This window comes from Mustela lutreola, chromosome 18 (genome assembly GCF_030435805.1).
Source record: "Mustela lutreola isolate mMusLut2 chromosome 18, mMusLut2.pri, whole genome shotgun sequence".
Classification (NCBI taxonomy): domain Eukaryota; kingdom Metazoa; phylum Chordata; class Mammalia; order Carnivora; family Mustelidae; genus Mustela; species Mustela lutreola.
In genome coordinates, this window is record NC_081307.1 from 27,670,075 (window position 1) to 27,689,426 (window position 19,352).

General features: G+C 40.6%; 1 protein-coding gene across 3 annotated transcripts in view; it reads right to left on the reverse strand.

Annotated features, from left to right (window-relative positions):
- Positions 1–19,352, reverse strand: part of PRIMPOL (primase and DNA directed polymerase) — a 52,174-nt gene that overhangs the window by 19,801 nt on the left and 13,021 nt on the right. For 2 of the 3 annotated variants that reach the window (XM_059155931.1, XM_059155930.1), the window contains exons 6-9: positions 18,124–18,221; positions 17,098–17,227; positions 10,423–10,570; positions 2,359–2,646 (exon numbers count right to left, since the gene is read on the reverse strand). In XM_059155931.1, coding sequence (XP_059011914.1) covers positions 2,359–2,646; positions 10,423–10,570; positions 17,098–17,227; positions 18,124–18,221 — 664 coding nt within the window. The remainder of the gene's footprint in view (positions 1–2,358; positions 2,647–10,422; positions 10,571–17,097; positions 17,228–18,123; positions 18,222–19,352) is intronic. The other variant, XM_059155933.1, reaches the window with a different exon arrangement.

Here is a 19,352-nt window from a genome sequence, read left to right on the forward strand (position 1 = left end):
CAAACAAACAAACAAAACAAAAAAACCCTCAAAAACAAAGCTAACAAAAGATGTGTAAGTTCTCTGTTTAGAAAATTATAAAACATTGAGAGAAATTAGAGAACATCTATGTTAATGGAATGACAAAGCATGTTCACAAACTAGAACATTAAATATCATAAAAATGTCAATTCTTCCCAAGTTGATCTCTAGATTCAATGCAAACTAAATCAAAATTCTAGCAACGTGTGTGTGTGTGTAACCTGACAAGTTGATTCTAAAATTTAAATGGAAGTACAAGCGGTCAAGAACAGCCAAGAAATTTCAAAGATCAAAGTATCAAGACTTAAAAAAAACCTGTATTAAGACAGTAACGGTAATGGCACAAAAACAGATCAATACAACAATGGAATAGAACATAATCCAGAAAAAGATAAAACATATATAGACAACTGACTTATGACAAAGATGTCTTTATAGGAAAAGGACTGTTATTTCAATAGTGTTGAGACAAATGGATATATATATATATATATATGGGGAAAAAATGAATCTTAACTCCTCTTCAAAGAACAGGCAAAAATCCACTCCAAGTGGACTGTAGATCTAAATATAAAAGGTAAAAATAGAAGTCTGATAGATAGGAAAATATCTTCATAATTTGGGAATAATGAAAGATTTAACAAGATACAAGAAACACTAAGAGGAAAATGGACAATCAGACTACTACTATTTAAAGTTACTTTCATTCACCAAAGACACCATTAAGAGAGTAAAAAGGCAAGCTACAAATACATAGGATTCCAAAGATAAAGTTCAGAAATAGGCAAAGACAGTGTTAGAGAATGGATTAGCGGTCACCTGTGGGGAGGAGGAAGAGGACTCACTAGAAGGCACAGGGAGGAGGTTCTGGGATCCTGGTAATTTCTATTTCTCATCTAGGGTGGCGTGGTGACAAGGGTATGTTCATTTTGTGATAATTCATTGACCTGCACACTCACATATTAGCCACGTTTCTGTTTGAATGTTGTACTTCAATAAAAAGTTTCCTCAAAAAATTTTCGGGGTGGCTGACTGGCTCAGTCAGTAGAACATGCGACTTTTGATCTCGGGGTTGTGAGTTTGTGCCTCATGCTGGGGATTGAGATAACTTAAAAAAATAAAGTCTTAAAAAAAAATGTCAGCATGTACTATTAAATCCCTGTCCTTTTCAAAAGACACCTTAAGGAATGTCCTTTTTGGTGTATAAATAATTCTGGGTATACTCTTGAAATCTTTCTTTCAAGCATATCATGGAAATTTCCTTGCTGGTGTGGTAAACTTTTTTTTTTTTTTTTTAAGATTTTATTTATTTATTCGACAGAGGGAGAGAGATCACAGGAGGCAGAGCAGCAGGCAGAGAGAGGAGGGGAAGCAAGCTCCCTGCCAAGCAGAGAGCCTCATGCAGGGCTTGATCCCAGAAGCCTGAGATCATGACCTGAGCCAAAGGCAGAGGCTTAATCCACTGAGCCACCCAGGTGCCCCAGTAAACTAACTTTTAAGGCTAACCATCATGAATTTCGGGTCTTCAATACTGGGGTCGAATCAGAGCACAGAGATCAGCTATTTTGCTTCCCTGAATCACTTCCCATCAGGCCTTCTGCCTAGTTTACTGCATACTCACACAACCTCGAGAGGCTATTCCCCTTAGAGAAAGAACAAAACTGGTCATTTGGAAGAATGCTCCTCTATTCGTAACCCATGCTGGTATACACCCAGACCACTGCACTCCGTGGATCTGACTGTATTTCCAAATTCTGGCACCTGGTTGTCAGGGCAGCTAGCCAGGAAGGTAGAGTGCAGCAGGAACGCTTCCCTACCCTTGGCCTGGCTGGCTGGAGTACCCTGCCTGTAGGTTAAACCTAGCTTTCTCCAGCCTCTAGACTCTGACACCCTCTCAGCTGCTCCAACCCTCAGTGGCAAAATGTGCTCTTAACGGCTTTCAAACCACAAGCTAGAGCCACAGTATAAAAATGAAGTTTAGGGGCGCCTGCATGGCTCTGTCAGTTGGGCGTCCGACTCTTGACTGCAGCTTAGGTCTTGATCTCAAGAGTCGTGAGTTCAAGTCCTGCACTGGGCCCAGCACTGGGCGTGAAGCCTACTTAAAAATTCTTAAAGAATGAGGTTTAGTTGACCAGAATGGAGCCAGTTGAATGAGGGGCCCCGAGTGGCCTATGTGTTACCCAACCAGGCTACATTCTGCTAGTGATTCCATGGTCGCTGTATGGAGCAGTGGTGGCAGCAAGCATCCTCAGCAAAGTGACGGATGGGCACTGATGGGTCGCTCGCTCGGGGAGGTACACAAGGACAGTCCAGCAGAGAGCTGGCAATCTCACTTACCGAGGTCTACGAAAAGATGCTTTTCTCCTACGTTATTCTTCACAACTAAAAATGATAGGTCAGGACCTCTCAGCTTAGCTGAGCCCGGGCTCTCCCGTTCCTTTGAATTCCAGGCCCAGCTCTCTCCTCTGTCTGTATCTGAGGACATTTTGCTACAGGAGATTCCTTGTTTAATTGGCGTTTCAGGAAAACGGGAAAATTCATGGCCCGTGGTCTCTGAAGTACTAGCGTCATCTTCCCTGCCAATTAAATGAAAAGCAGGCTGCAAAATTTTTCTCACAAAATTACCTAGAAAAAAAAAATATACTATGATTAACCTAATTCTTTTCTACAAACTGTAACTCAAAATCTAGGCACAAATCTACACATGACAATTTTATACAGCAAGGCTTCTTTTTTTGATTTCTGGTTTTAAAACTGAGTTGTTATTACAAACTGTAACATACTTCCGCTGTTACTTCCTTCCTCTTGGGTAATCTTTTACTTTTTCAATTCCCACTGACAGGGTCACTTGGTGTCACTTATAATAAATATCATAAAAGACGTGCCACCAGGGGCCCCTAGGTGGCTCACTCAGTTAAGTGTCCCAACTCCTAATCTCAGCTCAGGTCTTGGTCTCAGAGTTGAGAGTTCAAGCCCCACACTGGGCTCCACACTGGGCATGGAGCCTACTTAAAAAAAAAAAAAAAAGATTCCACCAAAACACTGCTAGAACTAAGACATGAATTCAGCAAAGTCATAGGATATAAAATCAATGTACAAAAATCTGTTGTATTTCTATACACCAATGAATAAGCAGCAGAAACAGAAATTAAGGAATCCACCCATTTACAATTCCATCAAAGACAGTAAGATACCTAGGAATAAACCTAACTAAAGAGGTAAAAATCTGCATTTTGAAATCTAGGGAATACTTATGAAGGAAATTAAAGAGGACACAAAGAAGTTGAAAAACATTCCATGTTCCTGGATTGGAAGGACAAACATCATTAAAATGTCTGTACTACCCAAAGCAATCTGCACATTTGATGCAATCCCTATCAAAATAACACTAGCATCTTTCACAGAGCTAGAACAAATAATCCTAAAATTTGCATGGAACCATATAAGACCCCGAATAGCCAAAGTGATCCTGAAAAAGAAAACTAAAGGTGGGGGCTTCATGATTCCAGACTTCCAGCTCTATTACAATGCTGAAATCATCAAGACAGTATGGTCCTGGCACAAAACAGACACGCAGATTAATGGAACAGAACGGAAAACTCAGAAATGGGCCCACAGCTATATGGTCCACTCATCTTTGACAAAGCAGGAAAGATTATCCAATGGAAAAAAGATGGTCTCCTCTACAAATTGTGCTGGGAAAACTGGACAACAACATGCAAAGGAATGAAACTGGACCACTTCCATATGCCATACACAAAAGTTAAGTTCATAAATGAAGGAAGGACCTAATTGTGAGGAAGGAAACCATCCTCGAGGAAAACACAGGCAGCAACCTCTGCGACCTCAGCTGTAGCACATTCTTACTAGACATGTTGCAGGAGGCAAGGAGACAAAAACGAAAATGTTTCTGCACAGTGAAGGAAGCAATCAGCAAAACTAAAGGCAACCTATGGAATGGGAGAAGATATCTGCAAAAGACCTATCTGATAAAGGGTTAGTATCCAAAGTCTATAAAGAACTTATCAAACTCAAATACCCATAAAACAAATAATCCAGGAGCACCTGGATGGCTCAGTTGGTTGAGTATCTAGTTCTTGTTTTTTTTTTCTTAAAGATTTTTATTTATTTATTTGACAGAGAGAGGTTACAAGTAGGCAGAGAGGCAGGCAGAGAGAGAGAGGAGGAAGCAGGCTCCCTGCTGAGCAGAGAGCCAGATGCGGGACTCGATCCCAGGATCCTGAGATCATGACCTGAGCTGAAGGCAGCCGCTTAACCCACTGAGCCACCCAGGCGCCCATAGTTCTTGGTTTTGACTCAGGTCATGATCTCAGAGTTCTGCGACTGAGTCCCATGTTGGGCTCTGGGCTCATTGGGGAGTCTGCTTGAGGATTCTCTCCCTCTGCTCCTCCCCCTGATCTCTCTCTCTCATTCTCTCTCAAAACAATAAATAACTCTTTAAAAAACAAAAAGAAATAATCCACTTAAAACATGGGTAGCAGGGACACCTGGGTGGCTCAGTGGGTTAAAGCCTCTGCCTTCAGCTCAGGTCATGATCCCAGGGTTCTAGGACCGAGCCCCACATCGGGCTCTCTGCTCAGTAGGGAGCCTGCTTCCTCCTCTCCCTGCCTGCCTCTCTGCCTACTTGTGATCTCTGTCTGTGAAATAAATAAATAAAATCTTAAAAAAAAAAAATGGGTAGCAGACATGAATAGACATTTTGGCAAAGAAGATATCCAGAGGGCTAAAAGATCTATGAAAAGATGCTCCACATGAGTCAGCATGAGGGAAATACAAGTCAAAACTACAGGGAGATACCACCTCACACCATTCGGAATGGCTAAAACTAATAAGGAAAGGAAAGATGCTGGTGAGGATGTGGAGAGAAGGGAACCCTCTTACACTGATGGTGGGAATGCAAACTGGTGTGGTCACTGGGGAAAATAGTATGGAGGTTTCTCAAGTTAAAAATAGAACTATCCTATTGACCCAGCAACTGTACTAGGAAGTTGGGTACAAAAATACAGATTCAAAGGGGCATGTGTACCCCAGTGTTTATAGCAGCATTATCAACAATAGGCAAACTATGGAAAGAGCCCACAACTATGGAAAGAGGCAGTGTCCACTGTCTGATGAATGGATAAAGATGTGGCATGTACACACACACACACATGTGCGCACGCTGGAATACTACTCAGCCAGTATAAAGAATGAAATCTTGCCATTTGCAATGACTTGGATAGAGCTAGAGTATATTGTGCTAGGCGAAATAAGTCAATCAGAGAAAGACAAATACCATATGATTTGACTCATATGTGGAATTTACAAAACAAAACAGATGAACATATGGGAAGGGATTAAGAAAGAGAGAGAGAGAGAGAGACTAGAAGGAAACCAAACCACAAGAGACTCTTAAAGATAGAGAGCAAACTATGAGTTGACGGAGGGAGGTGGGTGGGGGCTGGGCTAAACGGGTGGTGGGTGTTAAAGAGAAGGAGGGGACTAGATGTGACGACACTGGGTATTCTATATGAGTGATGAATCACTAATCTACCCCCTGAAACCAGTGGTACACTATATGGTAACCAACTAGAATTTAAATAAAAATTTAAAAACTGTCCGGTGACCTGACCTGCAAGATTCTCTAATTACTATTATTTTAAAATAAATGTTTTTATTCCAGTGTAGAAGTTAAAAATAAGTAAATAGATCATCTTAGGAAGGTTGGTTTGAGGAGATGTGTCACTGTTACTACCATGAACCTGGGCCTAACATACTGTCACCAAGAGAGCATCACTTTGATTTTATTTTTATTTTTAAAGATTTGATTTATTTATTGGAGAGAGAGAGAGAACAGAGCAAGAGAGAGAAAGCACAAGCGGGGGTGGGGTCAAGGGAGAGGGAGAAGCAGACTCCTCCCTGAGCAGGGAGCCCAGCGCCTCAGGGCTTTATCCCAGCACCCTGGGATCATGATCTGAGTTGAAGGCAGACGCATAACAACTGAGCCACCCCCCGGGGTGCCCCAAGAGCACCACTTTTATTAATACAAATTGAGTAGACGTGTCTTGACAATTAATGGGTTAAAGAATGAAAGGTGTATATGCATCAACAGTGCTGCCAAGATAACGCACACAAACACCACCATCATCTCCTTGAGTCAGGCTGTCAGATTTCTCAGAGCTGCCTCTCTCCTTTTCCTGCCTGGGAACCCCGACATTCCCAGCCATCACTTCCACAACTACTGTTCCTCCTCCTTTTCCTTCTCATTGGCCATGAGATGGGCTGTGGCCCCGTAAATGAAGCCCAGACTGAAAGCAATTAAATATGTGTACGGCATTTCAGCACTTACTCAAAGAGCTCTAACGACTAGCGGGCCTACCTTTACCAAGAAAAGATGGTACGACAATCCAGAACTTGTGGAACTCTCATGTACTATTTATACCACAAATTCAAGTGAGAATTTGGTTAAGTTGCTTCATATATAACAATACTGGAGAAATGCGGTGTGGTAAGAGAAACTTAATTTTAATTTCTAAAACTGCTATTGTCAGGGTTTGTCACTTTATTTAACAGTTTACACTTTTTTTTTTTTAAGATTTTATTTATTTATTTGACAGAGAGTGAGAGAGCACAAGACGGAGAGGGAGAAGCAGGCTCCCCACTGAGCAGGGAGCCCCACATGGGACTCGAACGCAGGACCCTGAGATCATGACCTGAGCTGAAGGCAGACGCTTAACCAACTGAGCTATCCAGATGCCCACAGCTTAAACTTTTAAATCACAGGTTATACATGCTTTAAATTCAAAATTCTCTTTCTCTAAATTATTCTCTGCTCAATGAAACAAACCCAGTAGTTCATAAAACACTATACATCAAAATGAAAGCAGAGCATTTGATCCTTGCAATGACATGCAGGCATGATTGTCTCTGGAATGAGGGAACTGAGGGTAAATACTGAGTAAAAATAAATCATGATGTAGCACAGGACAATAAAGCAATACGAACATAAATGGGTAACATTAATGTTCCTGGAAATTACATGTATTTGACGGGAGCAGTGGGAGAAATGAATGCACAGGAAGGGAGCCCTCGCCAGGCAAGCCCTGGCCCTCTGATCTCTGGCAGGGAGCGAAGGTCGCCAGGACACAACAGTGACAGTATCAGCAGCATGAAGGCAGTCCCGCACAGGCTTCCAGGTCTTCCCCAGTCTTATGGCCCTTGCCCTCGCCCTCCTCATCAAGGCAGGGACAGGTGTTTTACTGCTGGGGATAACTCAAAAGAACGTATTCATCCCAGGAATTCCAGATCCTACGGCAGGCTGGCAAAAGTGTATTTCAGGCAGAGCAAACTTACAGACTTGGCCAACATTCTCTGATTGCTTATGCTTACTCTAATTCTACTTTCTGGCAGGCTGACAAGGGGAGCTACAAATGTCACCAAGACATACGTGGGGGGACGGGAACTGAAGGGGAAATCTTAGCCTAATTTTATCATCTCTGCATCTCCGGTCTCGGCAGTCCGTAATTCTGGAGGAAAGAAATTTCGGCCCCCCTCTGCCTCCCCACCCCAGGTGAGCCTGAAACTTGTATCTCCATACTTCTGTGTAAGCTGTTCTGCCAGTAAAGCCTTTCTTACTTTGTTTCTCTAAAGAAACCGGATTTCAAGCCAGCTTGAATGTCTTCTGCTTTCAGAAGACATCTGCAGCAGAGACTGCTAATTACCTGACAAATCTCTATTCCCTGCCCTTCCTAGCAACCAGTCTCGATGTTCAGCCTTCCGCTGGGAGCTGCAGAGCAGACTCAAGGAGTGAACAGGATGAAAGACGTGTCTTGCTTAAGACTGTGGCATGGGGATCTCGGAGCTAGAGCCTTCTTGGCAGTCTTCCACTCCCCACATCCTTACCAAATGCCTGCTTGTGTTTCATTGCTGTGGCACTATTATTGATAAAGACATTATTACGCGCTAAGCTCTGGAAATAAAAAGTGAATAAGAAACTGTCCCTGCCCTAAAGAAACATTAAGTGGAACTTAAGTAAAGAATACAAACAACGACGACAACAGAAAAACTACCTCCGAAGTGCTGAATGCTTGGATGCCGGAAGTCCTGCGCTAGCTACAACCCAGATGAACCACCACCCTGAGTCTTAGGGACGGGACAGAAATGGCTGTTCATCTGATGATCTCCATACTGAGTCTTCACAGACCAGGTAACTGGGGTATGTCTTTTCAGAGAGCAGCACCCAAAAGTCCAAAGGCCCACGGACAATAGAAAATGTGGCCCTGGTGCAAGAAGACCTATTTTGTACCAGGACTGGCCCTTGTGGCTCTCATTTATGACTACAAGAGGCCCTTCAGTAACAATCATCAGGAAATTCTGAAAAACTAAAGGTTTATTACTTATAATACCTGCAAATTACACCGCCTACCTGGGGCCACACAGCACGCTCTCAGGGAGGGAGCGCAAGCACAGGTGGGGGCCTGGGCTCGCGTCTTACTGGTGAATTTAAAACATAAGCAGGAATTTAAACCAAGGAAGAGAAAACAAGATGCCCAAAACGTGAGTTACTGAACTCAATCAAGATTTCTGAATCCGGGGTGCCTGGGTGGCTCAGTGGGTTAAAGCCTATGCCTTCAACTTAGGTCATGGTCTCGGGGTCCTGGGATCAAGCCCCGCATCAGCTGAGCCTCTGCTCAGCGGGGATCCTGCTTCCTCCTCTGTCTCTGCCTGCCTCTCTGACTACTTGGGATCTGTGTCTATCAAATAAATACTAAAATCTTTAAAAATATAAATTAAAAAAAAAAAGATTTCTGAATCTGAAGAGCCTCAGTGGGTGGGGTGTGGCAGCCCACGTTTACTGAGACAGCAGTCTTGGAATAGATGCCTCAGCAATCGAAGCTTAAGTCAGGCAGTCGCATTACAACCAAACAAAACACTGGCAGGGTTTACACTACGAGGGTCAGGTGGTGTGAGAGGAGGCTAGCGCACGGCGGGCCTCTGCGCACACTAAGACATCTGGACATTTTCCCGAAGGCGACGAGCAGTCCCGGAAGGCTGTGAGGCACATCGGCGGCACAATCAGATCTGTCCAGCCAGCTGACTGAATAAGGAGGCTGAGAGAAAACAGAGCTCCGAGAGGACACCAGCATTTCCACTCGGGCAGCTGGGCAGATGATGGATACTACTCACTGATTTACATATCACAGGAGAAAGGGCAAGGTTAGGGAGAAAATGAGGCATGTGGTCTAGGAATGCTGCGTTTGAAGTGTCTGTGTGGGAATGTTTAATAGGCAGTTGGCTGTATGGGTCCAGCACCGCGGACAATCTTGGCTGAAGGTGAAGATTTATGGCTCTGATGACCATCTATGTGTTGACTTGAGAGCGGATGATAATCAAGGTTATGGGGAGAGGGAACAGAGGGACAGGAAGAGATTCTACAATTATCAATATCTAAGGGATGAAAGACGGAAGGAATGTCCAATGATGCAACACAAAATAGGGAGAGAATAGGAGCCCCTCATACATAGCGAACTAGGTCACTGTGACCTAGCATTAGTTTAATTTAGCAATTAGGTTCCTGACTTCTATGCTAGTCCTTTAGTGACTATGTTCATGCCTTTTTCCCTAGGTACCCGCGAAACTATCACACAACGGTAGTTCTGAAATGCATTACCTATCACCTGCACTTTGGTTAGTTATCTGCCATTCAGAGCTAGAAATACTCGCTCTACTGCTGCTCCGATCAATAATCGGGATTGGGGCTTCTATTGAGACCTTGATTTTCAGTGTTTCCCATTCTGCCTACTTGTTCCCCCTCAGACAGACTCCATTTCCACACCGGGGCCTGCATCTCTCCATGTCCAGTACCAGACAAAGACTCTTGGACTTATATATGTGGACATTTTCCCAATCCTGAGGTTCAGTCTGGAGTAATAAACAATAAAAAAGCCTCTCCAGGTGTGGTTTGGAGCCCAAGCCCCAGTCCTCACTGCCTAAAAGCTAAGGCTAAGGCAAGGCTGAAGCGAAGGACAGAAACACGGCTCTGATGCACCACAGATAAGATCTGAACTGGGCCTCTCGTGCATTACCCAGACAACCTCTGCAATGTGTCCAGTTAGAGCAGAAACCCGTACCATGCAATGCGTGACCATCTCACAATCTCTAGCTGTTGGCAATAATGCCAAGGGCGTCCTGAGGAGGTTAACAAGTCTAAAATGTGTCTAGAAGAGGAAGGTAGGTCTAGAACTAAAGGCAAATCCTGACGATGTGCAAAATCACATTTCATTACTTAGGATAGGGCAACAAACACAAAACCTGACAAATACTTACAAAACCTTAAGAGGAAAAGGAAAATATGAGGATTTTAACAGAATTCCATGACTTTTTAAAAAACAGTACACTTACCAACATGAATGTTATCTTTAAATGCCACATCACGAAGCTGAAATATTAGATGACGGCTAAATTTTTCATCAGTGCTGGAATCCAAGTTGAAAACATCTTCGGGTGAACAATTAACTCTGTATAGCTCTTGAAGTGCTTTACAAACATGCTAAAGACACAGGTAAAATGTAAGTAATTAGTATTTCAAATGGTTTTAAAATTTTTCCATGAGGAAATTCAAATATCTTGGTACAACTCTAACTCATTTTTTATTTATTTATTTTTATTTTTTAAAAAAAATTTTATTTATTTATTTGACAGACAGAGATCACAAGTAGGCAGAGAGGCAGGCAGAGAGAGAGAGGGAAGCAGACTTCCTGCTGAGCAGAGAGCCCAATGTGGGGCTCAAACCCACGACACCGAGATCATGACCTGAGCCGAAGGTAGAGGCTTCAACCCACTGAACCACCCAGGTGCCCCTCATTTTTTAATTTTATTATCTGAATATTTACAATGTCGCAATTTCACCAAATTACTGATACACAGAAATATACATCACATTTAAATTATCCCACATGTTCTGAGAGTCATAGACTCTCAGGAGTAAAGACGTCCTAAAATTCAAACAATTTATCTTATATATTAATCTCTTCCAAAATCACAATAAATATATTCCTTTTTAAGCATAGTAAATATATTTATTTTTAAGCATCATCTCTTCAAATATCATCTACGAGTTAAAAAGTCACTAATTCCATTTTTCATAGTTTTAGTTTTTGGAAGTTTCCTCAGACATACTGAGCCAAAATCTACCTCCAAAAATTCAGCCCTCTGGGGCGAGGTGCTACTGACACTGAAGGCAGTTATGCAGTATAAGAAGGCAGCAAGCCCAGGGGTAAGAGCATAGATTTGGTATCAGAAAGATCTAGGTTTGATTACTGGCTTTGCCACTTACCAGCTCTGTGTGACTTTGGTCAAGTCCAAACCTTACATTCCTTGACCGCAAAATGGGATTATAATCTGACCTAACTTCTGGGATTTAAGGAGTAAAAAACTAGATGAGTGTAAAAAGTTAGCACATTGCTTGGTATACGTCTCTGCTTAAAAGCATTAGCTGTGCAGCCACAAAACAAGTCACTTCTGAAACCTGTTTTCCCACTTGCATAATGAAGTTACTAAGAACTACCGTACATGGTTATCTTGATATGAGCAAAAGGCTTATAAACTGCCAAGCACTTATACCGAATTTATACTTATTCATGTTATCTTTGTATCATCATAAAAACCCCTCCCACGCTCTCTGTAGTTGTCAATAAGTTCTCACTTTCTCAGAAGCCTCCTCAATTTCCCTCTCTACATCCATTCCCCCTTCACACTCTGTCCCGATTATAGTTCTTACAGGGCTACAGTTTTATGTGAATTTGTGTGATTATTTTGACTTGGGTGTTCACTCCATTACAAAGGCCACCCCTCACCATCCATTCTTTACTGCTTCTGTGGAGACAGAATGCCGTCTACCTGGACACAAGGCCACGCAGCATAAAGACTGCACTTCCCAGACTCCCTGGCAGTAAGGTGTGGCCACGCGACCAAGTTCAGGCCAATGGGATATGAACAGAAGGAAAGCAGGTGATTTCCAAGTTAAACTCTTACGGGGGAGAGGCATGCCCGGTGATATGGGGGAAGTCACCATCTTCCACTGACAGGAAAGCAGACATTGTGGTCATGAGCCACTTGGACAGAGTACATAAAGGCAACATCTCAGGAAACAGCAAAGCAACAAGCCTGGTCTCTGGTGTAACGGAGCCTTATCCAGATACTACATGAGGGAGAAATTAAGCTCTATCTTGTTTAAGTCCTGTTTTGTTTTGTTTTTTTTAAGATTTTATTTATTTATTTGACAGAGATCACAAGTAGGCAGAGAGACCGGCAGAGAGAGAGGAGGAAGGAGGCTCCCCGCTGAGCAGAGAGCATGATGTGGAGCTTGATCCCAGAACCCTGGGATCATGACCTGAGCTGAAGGCAGAGGCTTTAACCCACTGAACCACCCAAGCGCCCCATAAGCCCCCTTTTTAAATTATGGTAACTAAAGTTATCCTAATTTGTTATTCCCATGAGACTATGAATTCTATGAAGGCAGAAGCTAGGTCTCTGTGGACTAACCCGTGGTCTTCCAAGTGCCTAAACACACTGACACTTACTAGAGGCTGAAACATTTGTGATCGAGGAATAAAGTCTGGTTTTATATTCTGGAGCTATACAGAATAAATGTACTGACTGCCTAGGTTAAACAAACAAACAAAAAGTAATCCTAATCATCTAAGTCAACTTTCCCAAGTTAAACTTTAAATAAAAATGTAGGACTGAGCCTGGGTGGCTCAGTGGGTTAAGCCTCTGCCTTTGGCTCAGGTCATGATCTCAGGGTCCTGGGATCGAGCCCCGCATTAGGTTCTCTGCTCAGCAGGGAGCCGGCTTCCTCCCTCCCTCTCTCTCTGCCTGCCTCTCTGCCTACTTGTGATCTCTCTCTGTCAAAAAGATAAATAAAATCTTAAAAAAAAAAAAAAGTTAGACATTTAAATATTAAAACTATATGATCCACAAGTTAGAAATATGATTATTTGAGCAATGTTACCTGTCAGTAGAGTTCTATAAATGCACTAGCATCAGAGTCCATTCCATTTGGCAGAGGGGCTTATTAAATTTCATCAGTTGTCATTGCCTCAAAGGATGATATGTTACCACTAGCTATTATATATTATCACTAGCTATTATTAGTCAGTTACTTCTTAACCATCTGTTAAGAGTTAATCTAATTTATGCCTCTTCACAGGGGGACTCAAAAGGAAAAGTACTTACTGGATTATACACTTGTTATACAAAGTAACCAATAAATGAAATTAATCTCCATGTAAATATATATGAAGATTATATTACCTAAAATAATCTTGGGGCAGCTGGGTGATACAGTTAATTAAGTGTCCCACTCTTGGTTCAGCTCAGCTCATGATTTCAGGGTCATGGGAAAGAGCACTCAGCTTTGCCTAAGATTCCCTCTCCTTCTGCTCCTCCCCCTGCTCATAGGGGCGCACACACTGCTATACCCAGCAGGTAAGCCTAGTTGTGTAGACATTGCTACAAAAGACCACAACTAGATAAAGCAATCTCAAGAAAAAAGAATAGAGCTGGAGGTATCACACTTCCAGATTTCAAACTATACTACAAAGCTACAGTAATCAAAACAGTAAGTACTGACTCAAAAGTACACATATAAATCAAGGAAATAGAATAGAGAGCCCAGAAATAAACCCACAGTTAAATGGTCAGTTATTCTATGACCAAGAAGGAAAGAATATACAATGGATAAAAGACAATGTCTTCAATGAATAGTGCTGGGAAAACTGAACCGCTACATGAAAAACAATTCACTTTCTTACATCACGTACAAAAATAAACTCAAAATGGATTAAAGACCTAAACTGAAGACCTGAAACCATGAAACTCCTTGAAGACAATAAAGACAATAATCTCTTGCACATTTGTCTCAGCATTATTTTTTGGATCTGTCTCCTCAGTAAAGTGTAACAAAAGCAAAAATAAACAACTGGGACTGTATCAAACTAAAAGCTTTTGCACAGTGAAGAAAACCATCAACAAAACAAAAAGACAATCTACTGAGTGGGAGAAGATATTTACAAAAGATTTATCTGATAAGGGGTTGGGATTAATATCCAAAATATATAAAGAACTCCTAAAATTCAACAACAACAACAAAAAAATCTGATTTTTAAAATATGCAGAAAACTTGAATAGACCTTTTCCCAAAGAAGACATACAGATGACCAACAGACACATGAAGAAATGCTTAACATCACTGGTCATCACGGAAATGCAAGTGAAAACCACGACGAGGTATTACCTCACACAAGCCAGAATGGTGAATATCAAAAAGACAAGAAGTAACAAATGTTGGCAAGGATGTAGAGAAAGGGGAATCCTTGTGCACTGTTGGTGGGAATGCGAGTTGTGTAGCCTCTATGGAAAACAGTCTGGAGATTTCTCAAAAAGTGAAAAACAGAAGTACCAAATGGTCCAACAATTCTATTTCCGGGGATTTGCCCAAAGAATAAAACAGCAGTAATTCAAACAGACACATGCATTCCTAGGTTTATTGCAGCATTATTTCCAATAGCCAAGATATGGAAGACACCTGTGTCCACTGACAAATGAATGGAAAAAGAAGATGTGGTATATATACACACACTAAAATTACTCAGCCATGAAAAAGAGTAACATTTTGTCACTTGCCAGCACCGGTATTATGCTAAGTGAAATAAGTCAAACAGGGAAACTCAAATGCCACATGGTTTTACTTACCTGCATAATCTAAACAACAAAATAAACCAAAACAGATTAAAAAATCCAGAGAACAAAATGCAAATGCCAGAGGGGAAGAAGTAGGAGTATGGGCAAAATAGGTGAAGCAGATTAAGAGATACAAACTTGTGGTTATAAAATACATAAGTTACAGGGATGTATGCAAAACAATGTAAGCATTATAGTCATTAATATTATAATAAGCTTATATGGTAGCAAAAGGAAACTAGACTTAACATGATGAATCTTACATAATGTATATTAAGTGTTAAATTACTATGTTATAGCCCTGAAACTAATAAAATATTAAATGTCAACTATACTTCATAGTAAATAAATAAACCTAAGTACAGGAGGGGGGAAGCCAAGAAAAAGCTAATATTACATGACTTTTTTTTATGTATTTGCATACATTTTTCAAAAAATTTAAAATTTAAAAAAGAGTGATTCAACATAATCAGCAGATACTCTTTATCAAAAACATTTTAAGATATATTCTTAAAGTTATAAAATGTGTCATCTATAGTTAACATCTAAGAGAAAAAAATTAAGGAGCGCCTCAGTGGCTCAGTCATTTGGGCATCCGACTCTTGATTTTGGCTCAGGTCATGATCCCAGGGATTCTCTCTCTCCCTCTCCCTCTGTCCCTCCCCCAACTCACATGTGCATACACTCTCTCTCTAAAAAGAAAAAGAAAAACAAAAATTAAGGGGTGCCTGGGAGGCTCAGTCAGTTAGACATCCAACTTTTGATTTCAGCCCAGGTCGTGATGTCAGAGTCATGGGATCGAGGCCCACATCTGGCTCTGTGCTCAGCGTGGAGTTAACTTGGGATTCTCTCTCTCCCTCTGCCCCTCCCCTGGCTCGCTCATTTTCTCTCTCAAAATAAAAAATAAAATAAAAGAAAAACTTTAATAAGTTTTTAAAAAAGAAAGAAAATAAACTAATCAATAAATGTTAATACTACTTTGAGCCCAAATAATAGCCAATATAAGTTTAATAACACTTAATATAATAAAATCTTAAAAAAGATCTTATAAGAAAACATTAATAGACTTCTGTTGAGCTAGCCCATATTACTCCTTTTGTTAGTAACTTCCCAGTTGACACCGCTAAACCAAAAATACATACTGGAATGACAGTATTTTCTTTTTGTTAAAAACAACAATAACTGTACTTCTAGATCATGTTTTACCAATATTATAGGACCTAGGAGTTTTAAGTTTTTCTAGACCTTAGACTTCTCCTTTATGATGGTGTAAGACAGAATAATTTCCAAAATTCCTCCCAGCACAAAAATTAGGACATAATTTTTAATTCTTGAAAATTCAGCTCAGTAACCAATTTTTACAGTAAAAATTACTTTCCCTAACTTTTATCAGTCAGCTACTTGCAATAGAGATAATATATAATTTAAAAACAAAGTTTCTGAACTGCCACCTTTCTCAAGTGTTTTTTTTTTTCTTAAAGATTTAAAAAAAATATATTTTAATTATTTATTTGACAGAGAGAGACACAGTGAGAGAGGAAACACAAGCAGAGGAGTGGGAGAGGGAGAACAGGTTTCCTCTGAGCAGGGAGCCTGATGCGGGGCTGGATCTCAGGACCCTGGGATCATGACCCAAGCTGAAGGCAGATGCTTAACTGACTGAGCCCCCAGGTGCCCCTCTTTGCTAGGACTTTCTTTTTTTTTTCTTTTGTTTTTGTTTTTTTTAAAGATTTTATGTATTTATTTGACAGAGAGAGATCATAAGAAGGCAGAGAGGCAGGCAGAGAGCGAGGAGGAAGCAGGCTCCCTGCTGAGCAGAGAGCCCAACTCGGGGTTCGATCCCAGGACTCTGGGATCACGACCTGCGTTGAAGGCAGAGGCTTAACCCACTGAGCCACCCAGATACCCCTTTCTTAAAGATTTTATTTGAAAGAGAGATTGAGAGAGAGAGAGCATGTGAGGGGAGAGGTCAGAGGGAGAAGCAGACGCCCCACAGAACAGGGATCCTGATGTGGGACTCGATGCCGGGACTCCAGGATCATGACCTGAGCTGAAGGCAGTTGCTTAACCAACTATGCCACCCAGGTGCCCCTCTCAAGTCTATTTTTAATAGATATACTAATATTACAATATATATGGACCTAAATTGAATCTCTGACCATTTTAGAAATTTACTCAGAGAAGTCATATTAAGAAATGAAAATTCAAGAGGAAAAGGAAAAGGAGGTGAAACACAGAACCCAAATATTAAACAGGCTGCATCCACTTAATTAATGAATACGTGAATGAAAAGATCTACAGATATAAGGAGAAAAACCTGAGTTTGTAATTTACCTCAATGAGTAATGCAACCATCTTTTTTCCATCAGCTTCTGGATTGGCAAGTTTGTTAAATTCCAAATCAAAATAAAGCTTGCACACAGCATTTTCAGGAATGACTTCATAGCAGTGTAAGAGATTTTTCCTGAATTAAATAGTTCAAGATTGTTAGGTTTCTGTCTTATACCTTTTGAATCATGGTAGTTGATCCTGTATCTCAAGATACTGGACTAACTGTGATTTAATGACAACTATAGCATAATGAAGACATGACAAAATGAACAATTGCTCCCCTGTGGGTTTAAGGATCATCATAATATTAAGAGCTTCTGTCAAAGAAGATGTAACAATCATATTTGGTCACATTATTTGCCTTGAAAATATGGTCAACCTCATGCTGTTATTTATTCACAGATAATTTTGACATTGTATGATCCTTCTTTACTCTTGTGTCATGACAGAACGAATCTTGTCTGAGAAAAAGAACTCTCTTTCTCGAACTGGAATCCCAGGATCACATGTATTCTTGGGATTGGATAAGCTTTTTATGAGAATTCTTAAGTTTTGTATTTTCTTTAGGAAAACAGTATTTGAAAAACTGGCTAGAAACATATTCTGAATCACCTGACTTCAAAAGCTTTCAGTTCTCACATGTGGGTCAAGAGATAGGACTTTAACACAGGTTAATAAAAATAGATACTGCCTTGGTAAATGAATGATGACTTGGGCTAAGTGAAATCCAGATGGCATCCTATGGAAGAAAAAGTTTGTAATTTGAACAAAAAGTGATGGGGGAATTGTGTCATCACATGCACAAGAACTCACAACACACCCACGATTGCCCCTGACTTTTCTCCCAGCACCTGGTAAGATCATTTAGTGCTGCTAGGACACGGAAGCTCCAGGGTTCAATTTTACGGATAAAGGAGTAATCAAATGTGGGATGGAGATTCACAACAGTTAATTAAGCCAGCATTAATTTCACCAACATTACTAGATGAAGGAAATGTAACTTTAACATGTTGTCCTTGACAGACTTACCGGGATTTATAATAAAACCAAAGTTGAGCATAGGTTGTTACCAGGTAAATACGCTGTCCATTGCCCACTTTGTATTCCAAAGCAAATACGTGAACATCCTTTATGAGAGCAAAAATAATAGTAGAAAAATTTATAAAAGCAGAAATCGAAAAACAACTGTAGCTAGTCAATATTCATGAATTTTATCAAATTTTGGAAAACTGGAATTTGAGCATCTTTATTTCTAAAAAAAGAAAAATAATTATTGTGACTATGCCAATCAAAATCTAATTATATTTATTTTTATTCACTTAAGTAATACATGTTCAAGGCAGAAACCATTCAAACACCAGACCAAAAAGAGAAAAAAAAAAGAGAAAAATCATTTTTCAATCACTCTAGCTTGACTTCCTATTATAGTTTCACTTTCTAGTTTATGAAATTAAACTTATTTCTTTTAAAGACTTATTTATTGGGGCGCCAGGGTGGCTCTGCCTTCAGATGAGCCTCTGCCTTTGGCTCAGGTTAAGATCTCAGAGTCCTGGGTTCGAGTCCCGTATCAGGCTCTCTGCTCAGCAGGGAGCCTGCTTCTCCCTCTCTCTCTGCCTACCTCTCTACCTACTTGTGATCTCTGTCAAATAAATAAATAAAATCTTAAAAAAAAAAAAGACTTATTTATTCATTTTAAAGAGAGAGACAGCACACATGCATTAGGGGGAGAGGCACAGGTAGAGAGAATCTCAAACAGACTCTGTGCTAAGTGAGGTGCCTGACATGGGGCTTGATCTCACAACACCAAGACCTGAGTCAAAACCAAGAGTCTGAGGCTCAGTTGACTGGGCCACACATTTAAAACTTATTTTTTGAAACAACCTAAATGTTACTATAAATGACTAAGGCTAGGGGTACCTGGGTGGCTCAGTTGGTTAAGTAACTGCCTTCAGCTCAGGTCATGATCTTGGAGTCTTGGGATCGAGGTCCACCATCGGGGTCCCTCCTCAGTGGGAAGTCTGCTTTTCCCTCTGACCTCTTCCCTCTCATGTTCCTTCTCTCCCATTCTCTCTCTCTCTCAAATAAATAAATAAAATCCAAAAAAAAATGACTTAGACTAAAATTAATAAGTTCTCTAGTACATATAAAAACATGTGGACAAATTTTTTAAATTTTTAAAATGTTTTAAATACTTGCAAGTTAATATTAAAAGCTTAAGATTTAAAATGTTTACCTTTAACAAGTATAAGACTATAAAT